We start from the raw sequence: 16,144 nt of genomic DNA on the forward strand, positions 1-16,144 counted from the left end.
GAGGTAGGAAGGAGGTAGCAGGGATCTTTGGGCCTCCATCTCCTTGTTTCAGATGAAGGGTTTTAGTGCATGGGGGGGAGGTGTCTCTGCTTCCACATTCTCTGGGGTGTAGAGCCCGCTTATAGCTTGTGCCCCACTTTTCGCCTGCTTTACGGTCCATCGGTCCTTCAGTCCACCAGAAGCAGCTTTCCTTGTAACTGTATCTGCAGGCGGAGCACAGGGTGCCCCTACCTGCAGTGCTCTGCTGAAATGCAATCCCTGGGGCCTGTTTCAGAAACTCTGCCCAACAGCTCTGACCCTGTTTCAGCCCCTGGACTGTGCTGGGCCCTGGAGTACAGTCAGACATTCTTCAGGGAGCTCGGCTCACCCCACAATCCGTGTGTAGACAACAGGCATGGCTGTGGCAGGAGTCAGATGGGACAGGGATGCTGCAGCCTCATGGGAGCCCAGTGCGCTTTGCAGTGGCAGGGACCCCATAGACAGGGGTAGCTTGTACAGATGGGGTTTTCCATGTGGGAAGAAGAGAAAGAAAAAAGACCTTCAATGACCAAGATGGTTCTGAAATGACAGTTTGTTAATGACAGCCATGAGCAGTTGAGAGAAGAGCCTGAGTCAGGCAATGGTCAGCTGCCCACTTCCTGTCTAGAATGTTACTTCTTGAGTATGAATATCAGAGCAAGGCCACTCTGTCCAGCGTACTAGGGACTTCTGGACACCAGGATCCTTTTGGGAACCTGGAGCTGTGGGGATGCCTATGGTTTCCAGAGGGAGGCCAGGGCCCCTTTTGTCTAAAGCACCGGCATTGGTGCATAGCTAGGGACTCTGGGGATACAGTAAGAACAGTGCATAGCCTCCAGGAGGCAGTAGTCATATATATGGGTACCCCTTTGCCATCATATAGGCACAGTGAGACGGGGTGACTCTCGGGTCTACCTAGAGTGTGGGAACAGCACATTGAAGCTACTTTTTACAAGGAGGAACAGAGATATCACACGCTAGCCCTATCACAACATTAGTACAGGAAAGGGCGCTGAACTGCCCTGTAGGTCATGCCAGCTTCAGAGCAGGATCCAGGCACCAGAGCTCATGTTTAAAGGGAGGGCAGAATTGATCAAACAGGTAGGGTTCAAAGACTTCTGAGGCAGGTGTGAAAGCCAGCAGCCCACAGGACAGGTTCCCGGATATTCACTTTCCAACGTTCAACGTTAGGTGACAACATCTGTTTGTCACCTAAACTTGTCAAACACTCTCCTCTCCCAGATGTATGAGGACCCAGGATGCATTGGGGGCTGTCTTCCAGCCCCCTACTGCCCGCCCCATGCAACCTGCCTCTTGCCGGTCTCTCTCTCTTTCTCTCTTCCAGAATGCCAACCTGGCCCCTTGTGGAGCAGACCCGGATGCCAGCTGGGGCACGCGAGGTACACATAATGGGGACCCCCGTGGGTCTCTGGCTTGGCCAGAATCACTAGCACATGTTGATCAGTCTCATTCTGAGACGACCCCTCCGGGACCTGCTGGCAGAAGGCTCTGCACCATGGATGAAGGGTCCCCTGGAGGGGTACCTGATGGCCCCCAGCTTTTTCATCCTATGCTGCAGGGGCCTGTCATGGCTTTTTAGTGCTGTGCATCTCTTGGAGTACAGCAGTTATAAGTAAACAGCTTCCAGGGTCTGAGCTGAACAGTGCAAGTCAAACCCCATCTTTGCCCTTATCCACGTGTCTGCTGACATGTGTGTGAGTGGCCAGCTGATCATGTGACAGGCACTCCACTGAAGGCTGCTCCCTCAGCTCTGAATAGGGTCATGCACTTGGCCACCCTAACCGTGATCCTCTGGAATGCTGGGGGGGGGGGGGGCGGGGAATCTTGCTTTTGCATACCAGTTCGAACACAGATGGCAGCATTCAACCTGCTCTTAACGTAGTTGTTCCAGTCTCCAGCCATGGAGCTGGCACTCCAGAGTCTCAAGTCGGAAGACCAAGGGCCTGTCTCATACAGGCATCTTCCTTCCAGAATGATTTTGAGGGCCAGATTCTCGTGACCCTTCCTGTGTGTATGGAACCCCTGCCATCCAAACTGCCTTAACTTCTATCTGATACCTTAAGTCTAGAGAAAACCCTTGTCAGAAGGAGCAGTTCAGAGCTTGGTAGTTTAAAACAGGAAGTGAAGCATGATCAAGAGGGCCCGGGATGTGGCTTGGGTGGCAGAGGGCTTGCCTGTCATACCCTGGATGTAATCCCCAGTACCACATAAACTACATGTGATGGTGCATACTGTAATCCCAGCACTTTGAGTCAGAAGACAGGCGAATCAAGAGTTCAAGATCACTCTCAGCTATATAGTAAGTTCAAGGCTAGCCTAAGCTCAGTGAGACCTTGTAAAAAAAAGAAGAAAAGACAATTGAGGTAGGACTGTGGTAGAAGGGTGGAGAGATACACATCACTAAAGGCATCAGACTCCACAACACCCCTCAGAGCATTTCCCTGAAGAGCCCATTGCATGTCTAGGTAAACTGAGACTGATGTCTTTCTCAGAGTAGTCTTGAACACCACCCGGAAAGACATCTCCCAGCCGAGAAGCACAGTGCCGAGACAGCTTCCAGTGTGGCCTGCAGCCTCCTGGCCATGCCTCCTGCTCTTAGTTTGCTGTGGGAGAGCCTTGAAATCTCTTAAAAATCTAAGATCAGAGTCCCATGAAGGCTGCTCAGGGGACCAGCGACCAAGCACGGCCCAGCTGACAGGGGTGGGGGGTGGGAGTTGCCCAGGAAGAGGATTGCTCTCATCCTGGGCATGGATTCTTTTCATTTCTAAGGCAGCCCTGTGGTCTCTGCTCTTCTCTTACAGAGTATAAGGTAAGGGACTGCCTTCACTAATCGATGTCTCCCACCTCGCTGCACACGCCCAGGTTAAAAGATCCTTTTTGTTGCATTTTCTCTATGAAATGTGCATGTCCGCAGCCCACACAAGTATGTATCCGGGTTTGCCTTTTGGTCAGCTCAGGGGTACTTGCCTATCAAGATAACCCTGTGGTGCTTTCCTGCAGATATATCCCTATGATTCCCTCATCGTAACAAATCGAATTCGTGTGAAACTGCCCAAAGATGTGGACCGGACACGGCTGGAGGTAAGGCGAGGTAGGGAGGTATCTGCTGAGACGTCACAGATCTCAGTCACAAGATCAGGTTCCCCGCACACATACCAGGAGGGGGTGCTGCCGTGGTGTCAGCACAGGGCTCAGATCCAAGGATCCAGGAATCTTCAAAGACAAAGGAACATAGCCACAGACCCAGCTATGCTGACTTTGCAGAGGGGTGGGAAAGCTGGGTTGCATGGTACACCAAGGAGCCCATGGTGGTCCCATGCCATGTGCTGCTGTGTCAAGGGGCCAGCTTGAAGGAGAAACTTCCTGGCATCTCTGCTGATCTAGAGCAGGGAGGTCATCCGAGGAAGACAAGTGTGGGTCTGAAAAGTCCACGTAGCTGCAATAGAGAAGTGTCTGGTGGTTCACTCTGGCCAGGAGAACACTTGGTTGAGTTCTTACTCCATGGCAAGGCTAGAGTGCCCTGTGCCGTGGCCCTCAGTTCCCTCAGAACCACCCAGCAGTCAGCAACATCAATGGGAGGATCCCCCTCTTGAACCTTGCACAGAGGTGCTGTCTTTCCAGGCCTCATGCTGTGGTGAGGGCATTTTCAGGCTCTTTTGGGCAGAGGCTACCTTCCGCCCATGCCTCAGGCAAGCACTGAAGCACTTCTCATGGGGCAGTGGCTTCATGTGTGGCCAGGGACAAGAGAACTAGACATAGCCAAGGGGCCCCAGAAGGGCCAGGGCTTTGGAGGGTTGGCAAAGCAGAGATCCAATACACTCACAAAGAGGTGGCCTCTGAGGTGGGACAGATGGACCTGGCAGGGGCCTGTGCTTGAGTACAGAGTGTGGAGGTCCTGTCTGTGTTACAGAAGCATGCTCAGTCCAGAGGCCAGTCAGGACTTTCACAGGCAACAGAATAGAGTGAGTGAGGCATCTTTTCAGAGCCTGTGGGATGTGACCCCGGCAGGGATGGTACCATAGCCGAGTAACGGCTTTCCAGGGCTGCCAAGTCTTGTGCACTGAGCCTTCATCTACTTAGGATGATAACCCAGAGCTGCTTGAGAGTCATTGTGCAGTCAGAGATCACATGAAGCCCAGTCCCTGTGCACAGGGAAGTAACTGCAGGAAGACAAGGTGACTGTGGCTGGTGCATGGGGAGATGGCACTTCTTAGACCCATAGTGACTGTCACTCGAAGTCACTGAATTCACATGACTGAAGGGTCCCTTCAGGTATGTCTGGATCAAGGACTAAGCAGTATTTCACAAACCCAGTGGCGGAGTTTCCTCTATACTGGGTCTAGGGAGACACCTTCTCCTGTCCTGAGCTCAAGGTCTTTGGGGGAGAAAACCATCTCTCTTGTCTGCCTTTGTACAACCCACAGTGAGCCTCTGGGTAGTCATTACCCAACCCCTACCTCTAAACCAACCAGTTCTACCCAGGACAATCAATGTCCTGAGCAGCCAGCTTTACCAGGAGGTAAGTAGGCTGCTGGCACTGCCTGAGCTAGAGAGACCCAAGTCGTTCCTGAAAGAAACTGAGACCTGCCACCTGAGATGGCAAGAGAGCTGCTAGGCAATGGGCAGGTGGCAAGTGTCCACCCAGGGAGGGCCAGGGAGGGGACAGTGCAGCAGAGCAAAGCCCAGGAAGAACACAAACAAGTAGTTACCCAGTGCAGCCAGTCCACCAGTCCACATGGCACATACCCGTGGCACCAGCCGAAGATCCACATAGCCAAAGCTATGATGCTTGAAGGACGTTAGCAGGATGCCTGGAGCTCACTGCAAACGAGGAAAGGCCAGTGGAGCATTCTTGTGTGTTTCGACGTGTGTATCATTTGCGGGAAGGGCCAGCAGCTGGACTCTCTCAGAAGCTGTGAGACTGGCAGGTGGGGGGCGGAGGGCTGGAGGCCACTCAGAGTTAGGACTCTACCTGTGGTCTAAAGAGCCTGGGCCCCAGGAATCCTTTGCCTGAGTGTCAAATGTGACATTGGCCTTCTCTGCAGGTGACAGCAGCATCAATGGCCCCCAGTGGGATGTCTTGGCTTCTGGCTGAACCTGGGCTTATAAATGGTGGGGTCATGGCCAAGCACACTGCTGCTGTATAAAGGGGGTGCTGCTGACCCTTGGTAGCCCATTGGTCAGGATGTCCTAGAGGGCTTCAATTTGCTGTGACTTGGATCTTTCAAAAGTGTGGCTCCCTTGTGGGTTACTGAGGATTCTGGGACTAAATGCTTCACCCTGAGATACTGCTTGGAGCTCAGAAGCCATCAGTAGCAGCTCCTGCAGCTCCCCTTGAGACTCTCTGCTTCCCTTTGGAGCAGGGGTGTGTCTCAAGTGACTTCTGCTTTGCCTGCGAATGTGTCTGATGAAGCCAGCTAGAGTCTGGGGAGGGGGTTTCACATCTGGGTGACCACACCCAAGAGTGTGACTCTCACTATTCTCCTTCAAGCTCAGCAGCCTCAGGAGGTGGAACAATGACCAAAGTGGGACACATGCCCTTTCTTCCATATCAGCTTGGGGACAGGGATGTGGTCCTGGAGGGTTGGGGGTGGGGCTTTCTTGGAGGAGCAATGCCCCCTTCCCCAACCCTGTGTTTGTATCATGGGAGAGGACTCTAGTTTTTGTTTGTTTATTTGTTTTGGTTTTTTTTTTACTCTAGTTTTATAGTGAAACCAATTCATAGCTTGTAAAAATCCTGATAGTCACAAAGAGGAATGGGGAAGGAGAAAGCCTTCTGGAAGTCCCCAGTGCCAGGTCTTCAGGGTGGACAAGCTTCCACAAATCTCTCTGAGAGCAACCAAGTTGTCTTTTGGATAAGGAGGGCTCATTGTATGCTCCGCACAGCACCCACTTTTCCCCTGAGCTAGAACACAGACCCTTTCTGTGCCAACTTATCGTATTCTGTCCTTACCTGGCCAAGTAGCCACAGGCAGACTGGCTTCCTGCAGGTCTTAAGGACAGGGTTGCCACTCACAGGCTCATTGGCTGAGCTTGTCACAGGGCATCACTTACCCCCAAGGCAAGCTGGGAAGTGAAGTTAGTCATGGGCAGGAAGAGACTGTGGGTGTGGTGGGCAGCTGACAGTGTCCTCTGTAGCAGGTTTACATAACTGCTATCATCATCAACACTCAATGTCAGAGTTCTCAGCCAAGCGTCCAGTCATTTATAGATACAGGTACTGACTAGGACCTCAAGGAGCTCTTTGGGGGTTGGGGAAGCACAGATACAAGCTCTGCCCTGGTAGAACCAGTCTGATCAGAGATTGAGGCATCCATCAACTGATTATCATAACCACCTGCCAGCATGAGTGTTCTGAAGGACGGGAACCTGGGCCTCTTGTTTCAAATGAGTGGCTGGATGGCAATGGCATGGGAAGCACGCTTGTGTGCGCCTGAGTCTATGAGAGTTTGTTAGAAAACCACATCTGCAAAGGCCAGGGAGCAGTAGGGAACTCAGGCTATTTGAGGAAGGAGACCCAGAAGGAACCTATGAGATTGGACCCAAGCAGGTAGAGGGAAGGAGTGTCCAGGCCTCACAGAGCCCTGGGTGGTGCTAAGCAGCTTGGCATTTAGTCCAGTGACCGTGACAACTAAGCTAGGTTTGCAGTTTACCACATGTCCTGTGGCACAGCCTAGCAGCAGTTAAAGGTGCCACACAGGGCCCGGTTTGGCATCATGTGTGACATGTGTCCTGTTGTGAAAATCCTCTTTGACTGCACAGGGGGTTGGATGCATCACAAATCTCCATATATGGAGCAAAGACCAGGTCTCTATCCTCTGATGTGGGGTTCTTTGTCCTGGAAGAGCTAAATTTCTGTCCTTGGCCAAAATACACCAAGTGACTCCTTCCCAGAGAAACCCACGCCCCTGTGTGTTCTGAGTGCTTGAATTTGGAGGGCCTGCTGGGCCCAGAGTCCCCAGATCAAAGGATGGGAACTCTGTTGCCCCTGGTGAAATGGCATGCCCTAATCTGAGCTATTATTCCCTGCATACCCTGATCGGTACCCATTGAAGTTAGCATTGACTTATTTCCAAGATTGTCTTCTGGCAGCCCTGATGGTGTCATGGAAGGGGTTGAGCACTGGCGTAGCAAGAGCTGATGTGAATCCAGTCTCTGCAATGTCTATCTGTGTGTTGCTGGCTGTGGACAAGCAACCATTCTGGGCCTGATCTCTCACCTGTCAGATGACAAGGACTGCCTGCACCAGTCCCCTGGACAGGTGCATGGATTTAAATAGAGACTCAGAAATACTTAATTGAGCACCTACCATGTTAAGCAGCAGGTGGACACCTGTATGCATCCCATCCACCAACCTGAGTGATAGCCCTTCGGATACTGAGGTCGCCATGGAGAGGGGCCACGGGTGTGGTCCAAAATGATGATTGCTAGAAACAGGGAGAGTCAGTGTTACCATTTACAAGGATGCAAAGCAGTGACGTCAATGGTGGGAGAAAAGTGCTTGCGTAGTGCTCTGGGTGGCAACATGGACCTAGACAGCCTGAGCAGGGCTGAGAGGCGCACAGTGCTGCAGTTCCCTCCTGTGTGCCCAGCTCTATTTTGAGCATGTGGTGCATTTAACACTTCTTTCACAACTCCATGAGGCATCCAGATGGCTTCCAGGGCCCGAGTTTCCCAAGAGGCAGATATGGGATTCAGTACTCAAAGCCGCTCTGCTAACTTGCCTTCTAAATCAACTACAATATGGAGATGAATTGCCAAAGGAACGTGTCTTTTAAATTGCTTTTCTCATATATTGTCTCGCAGCTATGAAGACTGACACACAGATCTTAGAAACATGCATTCATGTTTCTAACCCTAGGATTGATATTTCTGAAATGAGGTGACTCAAGAGGCTAAGCTCTGAGGCAGACCTTTGGTTCTTACTGCCTTCAACCCCTGGACTGAAGCCCAAGCAAATTTTTTAGGGTAATTATTTTCTCATAGACAGTTATTGATGATAACCATGCCCACAAAACACCTTTGTGGCAGCATATAGCCAGTGTTTGGCCAAGACCCCAGCCCTGGGGCTTGGAAGAATTAGTATTTATGAATATGTAGATATCACAAAAGGTGGGTGAGGTGCTGAAGAGGCTCTGCAGGAGGTTATGTGTGGCCATGTTGGTGTGTCATTCAAAAGTGGTAGCTCCTGGGTTGGGGCTCTGAGCTCTTCCTAGGGGCCATGGGGCCCTGTGAACTGGAAAGAGGCTGCTGCAGAGGGCCTGTAGCTTCTGTGAGATCCGCATACTCCCTGAGGCTAATTGTATGTATGTGTGTTTGCTGGACTAGTAAGCCCAAGGGGACTGCATCTAGGAAGCAAGGATCTCAAAGTTCAAGTGTCCTTTCTCTGCTCAAACTTGTCCAGCCAGTATGAGGAGGACAGAGCACCCTGGCCCCTGATGACCACAGGGGACCATGAGAGAAGTTCAGAGCTCCCCCCCCCCCTGATTCATAGGCTGTTCCTGATCCAAGTGGAGAAGCATTTGAGTGCTGTGGGACAGGAGGATCAATAGAACTGGGGAGGAGTCTCATGTCTGCCGGCTGGTGGGAAGCTCACTGGGGAGCTGCAGTGGGCAGAGGCTGGTGGCTGAAGGGGTCACCCACGTGGTCCCTGAGGAAGGAAGGGGGATCAGCATGAGCAGAGACCTGCTGCCCTTTAGAGTGGAGAGTCATCCCGCTCGACTGGAACTCAGTGTAGAGGACTGGGGTAGCCTTAGGGCCCTCTTTGGTACCACAACCCTTACCTTGTGACATTTGAGTCAGGGCCTATAGACTTAGATGTTCCTGATGACGCAGAGGGAAGGGCACTGAAGTTCCTAGGATTTCCACCATGCAACCCTGTCTCCCAGGAGTGGAGCTGGCTTGCTCTTCAGAAAGGCACCATGTCGGGCTTGCTTCCTATAGCTACGGAAGAAGCTTGGAGCTCTCGGCCTTGGCTAGCACCTGAGGAGCCAGAGGGCAGGGAGCAGCTGAGCTCACACAGCTATGAGGGCCCCTGTGGTCAGCTACACCCCATAGTTCTTCCTGCTTCGGAGGACACCTGAGGATCCAGAGGCCCTTCCTACCAGGGGACACTAATAGATCTTCTGCCAACCAGTGGCTCCTCTGACCCTTGCTCACTCTGGAACTCAACAGAACTTGGACAGCCAAGTCCTGTCCCCCTCAACGATGAACAACTCCGTCAGGAGCTGGGGATGTGGTGGGGCTGGGACCACTGGTCTCAGGTCTTTCCCTGCCAGCAGTTTTGCTACCCCACTGCCTCAATCGATGCACCTTCTCAACACCAGCTGTTACTTGTATGTCCTTTTCATGGTCTCATTTGCAACCAGCTCTCCTGGGCTGGGCAGGGAGCATCACACAGAATAGGATGGGAGCCAGCCTGGGCTACATAGTAAGCTCAAGGCCTGCCTGGGTTGCATAGTGGGAGCTCTTCTCAAACAACAACCAACAAAACTGGGGACTGTGCCTCAAGCCACCTCTCCAGCACCTTCATCTCTGGTGGTCCTATTAAGCTGGTCCATCCCACGTACCAGGTACCCATTCCTGGCTGCTTCCTGGTGTCTAGAGTCAGTCATAGGCACGGGGCCAGTATTGGTTGAGTAAAGGCACCAGTGGAATTTCTGTCTTAGTGTGGCCCTGGGCTCTCGGAGAGCATCCTACAGTAAGTTGGAAGAGCGAGAGCAGGCCTGAGAGGGTCATGGAGAGACAACACAGCATCTTCTAACTCTTGGTTAGCAAGCCATACTGATCTCACCATGGAGATGTTCAAGATGCTTTCCTGCTTGAAAACATAAGACAGTCCACGTGATGAGGGTCTCCACATGGGTGGGACTTCCTGGATGCTCTGAGCATCACTGTGTGATTACATGTGTGACTCCACCCCCGTCTCCCAGATCACCCACAGCTGGGGTTTTAAAACTCAGAGCACATAACAGATTCAGTGGCAAGGTTTGTATTTATGCCTTTCAGAGATTACCACATTCTCTCTTCTGTGACAAGATCTCCTGTAGCCTAGGCTGGCTTTGAACTTGCTATATGTCCAAGGCTGGCCTCAAACTCCTGAGACCCTTCTGCCTCAGCCTACCAAATGCTGAGATTGCCTGTGTGTGACCCCACACCCAGCTCTCGTCTGCTTTTCTCTCTCAACCATTATCACAACCTTTAATTTAATGCTAATGCTTTAAAGTTGTGGAAAGTGCACTCTTTGATTTGCCACAGTAGTCTAGGCCCTCCCATATTGATCGCTAATTAAGAAAACCCTTTAGCGCAATCTTATGGAGTCATTTTCTTGATTGAAGTTCCCTCCTCTCAGATGACTTCAGCATGTGTCATATTGACATAAAGCCATCCAGCACACCACTTCTTAGTTTTCTCAGCTACGGAGACTAAGAATTAAACACGGTAGACCTTCTGAGCAGTCTCTGTCACAGTTTAAGTAAGTGATAAACGAGGCAGCCTAAAGGAGTCTACAGAAGGCTCCAAGTAGGCAGGAGTCCTGGTGAGGGACATGGTCATTTAACTCAGCCATAGGGAAGTTTTGTCAGGGGGAGTCAGGAGTGGAGGGGTGCTATGGTAGCTCCAAGCCAGTCCCTGTGTGTCCCCACCATGACTCTGCCCTCTAGGTTTGTTTCTTTCACTACAACGAGGCCCTGGGCGTGCCAGTGCACTGGCTCACTCCCAGTGGCAGCCCTGAGTCAGTGGACAGCCACACAGAGAAGACATGTTGCTGCAATGCTGTCAGCAGATTTCTAGGGCAAAAGGCCCAGAGCCTGAAATCACAGTAGACCAGGCTTGGCTACTAGCCCTCGGACGTACGACTGCTCAGTGGTGAAGCAAGACAAAGGTCAATTTGCTACTGCCTTGGGAAGATGGAAGGCAAGCATTCATTTCAGCTGTCTCCGGCACTAACGTGAGCTTTAGCTGCAGAGAGAGAGGAAGCGTTCAGCCATGGTGAGAGGGGCACAGAGTTACCCAGTCCCTGCCCAGCTGTCGCCTGGTTGGTCACTGTCTCACCTCTAGTTCTTTTGAGGTGGCCAGAAATCCTTATCGCAGACAAGAAGGTTCCCATGAGGCAGTGCTGGGGGTTGGGGAGAGTGTGATTTCATGGGGTCTCTGTGAGTCTCTGTTATTCCTGGAATCCAAGGTGACTGCAGGTTGAGAACAAGGACTGGGGACATTTAGGCTCCTCTTCTGTCTGGATTGGGTCACTGTAAATATTGACCAAGATGCCTCACTTTCATCTCTGCACTGGCTATCCTCAAAGGGATCGAGATAGGCTGGGTATCCATACATGGTTAAGCCTATGTACAGAGTTATGTAGGAATTTGACCCAAGGGACAGACACAACATGTAGCTAGAGGTGCCAGGCATTACGACAGGGACCTAGGAGAGGAGCCAGTGTTTCTCCGAGCAAAGACAGCCTCTCAGGCCCTGTTTAAAATGACACTGACTGTCCCTCATTTTTTTCCTTAACTGAAGAGACACCTATCACCTGAGGAATTCCAAGAAGTGTTTGGGATGAGCATCGAGGAGTTCGACCGCCTGGCCCTGTGGAAGAGGAATGACCTCAAGAAGAAAGCCTTGCTGTTCTGACAGCTGCCAACATCTTACCAGGAGCCTGCTGGGGGGGCAGGGCTGAAGGACCCCACCAGCCCCCTGAAAATCCCCTCCTGCACCTTGCTCTGCTTCTCTGTGTCAGTAGGGCAGGCAGGGTGCCTGCAGGAGGCAGGGTGGGGCCAGGCCCTGAGGAGCATCCAGCAGGCATGGTCCCTTGTATAGCAAGGATGCTCTCGCCTGTAGTTTAGGGCCAGGTGCCAGCTTGACCCACTCCTTCCCGCCACAACTGGACATCAGGGCAGTGTTGCAGCCAGCTATCGTAGGAGATCGGGACAGAGCAGTCAGCCAGCCCAGCACCTTTCCGGGGCACCTGGTGTGCCCACACCTGTGCTAGGCACTGGGGCACAGAGTGTCTGGGAAGTGAGCGAAAGGCTTGTCAGGGGCAGACCCTGACACAGTAGGAATGGTAAGTGTGAGACTTCTCGGAGCATGAGGAGGTACCAAGCAGCCTTGCAGGCTGAGGCAGGGGAGCCAGGCCAATGTCTGCGAGGCAGTGGGACAGAGGTTTTCTGCAGTTATTGTGATAGATCTTTTCTGGGGAATGAATGTTGACCTGACAGGGTGCCCCCCGCTAATGCTCTGTGTATTGTGCCCCTCTTCCAGATCACCCCCTTAGTTGCCTAAATGATATCTTTCAAGTTACACAGAAGTTTTTATTTTATTAAAAAGTATCGCTTCCTTACACATATGAAGACATATATGCAGAGTTTAGTTTTACGGTCCCTGAGAAGGGGAGCGCCTCCGCCTTACACCCTCCCCACCTCCCACTGTGCAGGCCTCTGTGCTTCCAGTCCTCCGTGCTCCTCACAGATAGGAGCCGGTTTTTTCCCTTCGTCCCTGCTCCTTTGTATGTGTCACCCAGACAGCCTCAAAGACACTCACTTGCTCGCTCAGCAGTGCCGTTTGTAAATACATGTGAAATGTATCCATCTCCTTTTCCCTCTGTCATTTTCCCAAGTCGCTAAGAGAAGAGCTCCCCCTGATGGCCAAATCCCTAGAATAAAGGTTTCCCCACTGTGGCCTAGTCTCACATCAACCTGACCAGTCTTCCCAGTAAAGACACTCACTGTAGCCCCTCACCACATAAACCACGCATGCCCAGGAAGCATGCTGTCACGTGACACAGCCACTGACTGCAGCTGCAGTGATGGACAGCTAGAGGTGGTGCCTCCTCCAACCTGGGTGTCCAGAAGTGGGGGCTAACTAGGGCCCTGGTAGCGGGTATGGAAGAGCACCCCTGCTGCAGGATGGGTGGACACTGTGGTCCTGGGTGACTCTAGCTGTCCCCTCCTCTGGGTTGCCCTCACTTTCTCACATCCCGGGACATGTGCTGAGTCTCATTTTGTGCTGGGGTTCTCACCAGCCTGGCTGGGCCGTGGAGGGGAACTTTTGGTACTTAATCTGCTTCCTGCCACTTAGCAGTCTGGACCTGCGCAACTGGAAAACCCCCACCTCCTCACCCACGAGGTGTCATGTCATGTCTGATCCCTGGGACACCTGGGAAAATAAACGGTGACACACTGTAACTTGCGAAAGGACAAAATGTGTTCAAGCATGCTTGGTTTTAGAAGCACGGGTAGGATGTGTGCATGGAGCAGGCCAGGCCACCAGGGAAAAACTCTTGCCCCATCCAGAGGTGGCCATGAGGGTTGGAGCCTTGGCTTGGTCAGCCTTAGGGAGCCAACAGCTGGCATCTGCCTACCTGAGGCAGGATGAGGGTGCTCTGTGGTAAAGGCTAAAGGAACCCCCAGTGCACCCCCAGATGCTTTCTAGAGATGCCCAGGATTTATCAACATAACACAGAAGGGCATCCCAGGCTGATGGAACAGTGAGACTAAGAACAGTCTTGTGTGTTCTGGAAGTTTTGCTGTCTGGAAATGGCTAAGTGTTGGGCTGGGGAAAGGGCTGAAAAGAAAGAAAGGCCAGCAGGGGTCTTCAGGGAAGGACTGATGGCACCCTGGGTTAAATGTGTGACACTCTCTAACCGTATACCAATAGTTGGTAATTCTGCTGAACTCAATGTAAGCAGCCCCATGGTCTACTGCTGCCCAAGCAAGAACCTGGTGCATTCTTGGTTTTTCCCATCCCTGAGTCTTGGCAATTCCACCATCTGCCTTCCAAGTATCATCTCTCTCTCTCTGTGGGCACTGCTATCTCCAGATAAGCAAAGGATAGGAGGTGGCAGTGTGACAAAGAACCCTGGGTGCAGGTGCAAGACTTTCTGTCTTAGGAATTGTGATCCAGGTCACACTCACTGCTCACAGCTCACTCCCAAGTGCCCTATTGTTACCCAACAGGCAAGAGCAAAACTCTCGAACAGCAATCCAGTTGTGCCAAACTGCTAGCAGCCTTGAGCCATGGCTCCAGCCTCAGTGCCTCTGATCATCCTGACCCCTACTGGGCAGCTGAATGTCACAGTCCCTGTTCTGTCTGTCTGTCCCGCACACTCTGGGCAGCATGACCTTGACTTACACACTGGCTTCCTTCCCAGGTGACTCCTGCTCCGCAAGTGTCCTCATCATATTCCTGGTGTATTCGGCAGGTGTACGTGTGGTGTGTTTGTGAATGCACTAGTACATTTGATTGTGGAGAGTAGTCTCTCTCTCTCTCTCTCTCTCTCTCTCTCTCTCTCTCTCTCTCTCTCACACACACACACACACACACACACACACACACACAATCACACATGCATATACATTTATATAATATGTTCCCTGTTGTCCTATCATGTCCTTCCCTTCCTGCCAAATCTCTACATTCCCCCATTAAGACCCTCCTCCTACTTTCAAGTCTTTTTTAATAGAAAAAAAATTTTTGTGTGTGTGTCGTGGAAGGCACACATGCTACAGTGCCTGTGTGGAGATCAATGGACAACTTGGGCAGGTTGCTTCCTTCTCACATGGCTTCCCTGGGATTGAACTCAGGTCATTAGGCTCAGTGGCAAGTGTTCTTACCAGTTGGACTGTCTCTCTGACTCTAAGTCTCTTTGTGTGTGTGCCCTATTGCGTTTAATTAATGTTGCTTGCATTACCTTCTGTATTGATGGGAGTGTGTGTGTGTGTGTGTTATATTTACTTGAATGAGAGAAACTTGCCAATGGCTATATAGAAGGAAGATGACCCTCCCCTAGAAACCATTAACTTCCTCTAGCTACCCAGGGATGGGTAGGGCATTAGGAACACCTCCCAATCCATGCTGGAATTACGTGCTGCCATAAGCCTAGGGTACAGCAGCCACACGCCCAGAAGACATTATTTCTTACCACTCCTCATCCTATGGCTCTTACATTCTTTCTGCTTTCTCCTCCACAATTTCCCCAGCGCCTTAGAAGAGCCGATACTGATGTCCCTCTATGGCTGAGCACTCAGCAGCCACTTAGGCTTAGTTCTTCAAACAGTTTTGAGTCTATGTGTTAATGATAACCCACCACGAAGATCTCTGATGCACTAATCTATGGGTACAAGAAAACCCATTTGGAAGGTAGCTTGATGCTTTGCAGAAAGCAACAATAGCAGGTTCTCTTAGGCTCTGTGAACTCTCCAGCAGGGGCTCCTGACCAGTGATAGTACCAGGCCTGAGTTCTCTATTTTGGGGGACAGGGTCTCTCAGTAGGATCTGGGGCTCACTGCTTAGGACAAGAGACTGGTGAGTGAGCACTGGGGATCCTCCTGTCTCTGTCTCCCAGTGCTGGGGTTACAGCATATTACCATTCCCGGATTTTTTTGTGGGTGCTGGGGATGAAACATAGGTCCTCATTTTTGCAGAGCCCCCACCCCTCTGGAGGCTCTTCATTATTTCACTGATGGCATCCCTCTGTCTAGACCTAAGCCCACAGGGACTGACTTGTGCATCACTAGCCCGACATGCACAATTATTGCCCTAGAGTATTTGAACACACCCAACCACATCCTGTGCCCACTCCAAACCATCACATAGAGTGGTGCTCCTAGACCAGCATGGTCCACATTGTGTGATGATGGGGGTGTTCTAGAGCCATGCTATCTGCCCTGCCATCTACCAATATGAAATATGACCGCTGTGACTGAGATTAAGTGTCAGTAAGCTGAGTAGCCATGTGTAGCTTGTGGCTGGGCACTCCAAAGGATTGAGGGTTGGTATTACCCTTGCTTGGGACAGGGCTCCCGCCGTTCGTTCCTGTTCAGCAGGAAGTGTTTGTAATGCTGGTCCTTTGACAGCATCCATAGTGTACCTGCCATCAGTGACATCTGCCAGCTCAACTCTGGGTCCCTGCATCCGAACAATGCATCCAACATCTAACAATGCATCCAGACCTGATGATACATGCCTGTGAGGTCAGGCAGCAAGATCAGAAAGAAGGCCAGTGGTGGCTCTACAAGCCCCTATCTTCCACTAAAAGCTAAGTAAAAGAATACCAATACCTGCTCCACAACCGTTGGCAGACTAGAATCCCATGACCTCTGCTTACAAC

The 16,144-nt window shown here is 51.6% G+C and overlaps 1 protein-coding gene across 6 annotated transcripts in view; it reads left to right on the plus strand.

Annotated features, from left to right (window-relative positions):
* Ablim2 (actin binding LIM protein family member 2) overlaps positions 1–13,219 on the plus strand; it is a 124,072-nt gene extending 110,853 nt beyond the window's left edge. For 5 of the 6 annotated variants that reach the window (XR_015046919.1, XM_085836636.1, XM_085836637.1 and 2 more), the window contains 2 exons: positions 3,040–3,120; positions 11,557–13,219. Coding sequence is in view for 5 of the 6 variants with exons in the window: in XM_085836636.1 (XP_085692762.1) it covers positions 3,040–3,120; positions 11,557–11,670 (195 nt within the window). In the remaining variant the exon portion in view is untranslated. Of the gene's footprint in view, positions 1–1,363; positions 1,419–2,840; positions 2,849–3,039; positions 3,121–11,556 lie in introns of all 6 variants that reach the window. The other variant, XM_029477537.2, reaches the window with a different exon arrangement.
* Positions 13,220–16,144: the final 2,925 nt, after the last annotated feature.

Source organism: Mus caroli, unplaced genomic scaffold (assembly GCF_978045245.1).
Source record: "Mus caroli unplaced genomic scaffold, Mus_caroli_1 scaffold_4, whole genome shotgun sequence".
Lineage (NCBI taxonomy): Eukaryota > Metazoa > Chordata > Mammalia > Rodentia > Muridae > Mus > Mus caroli.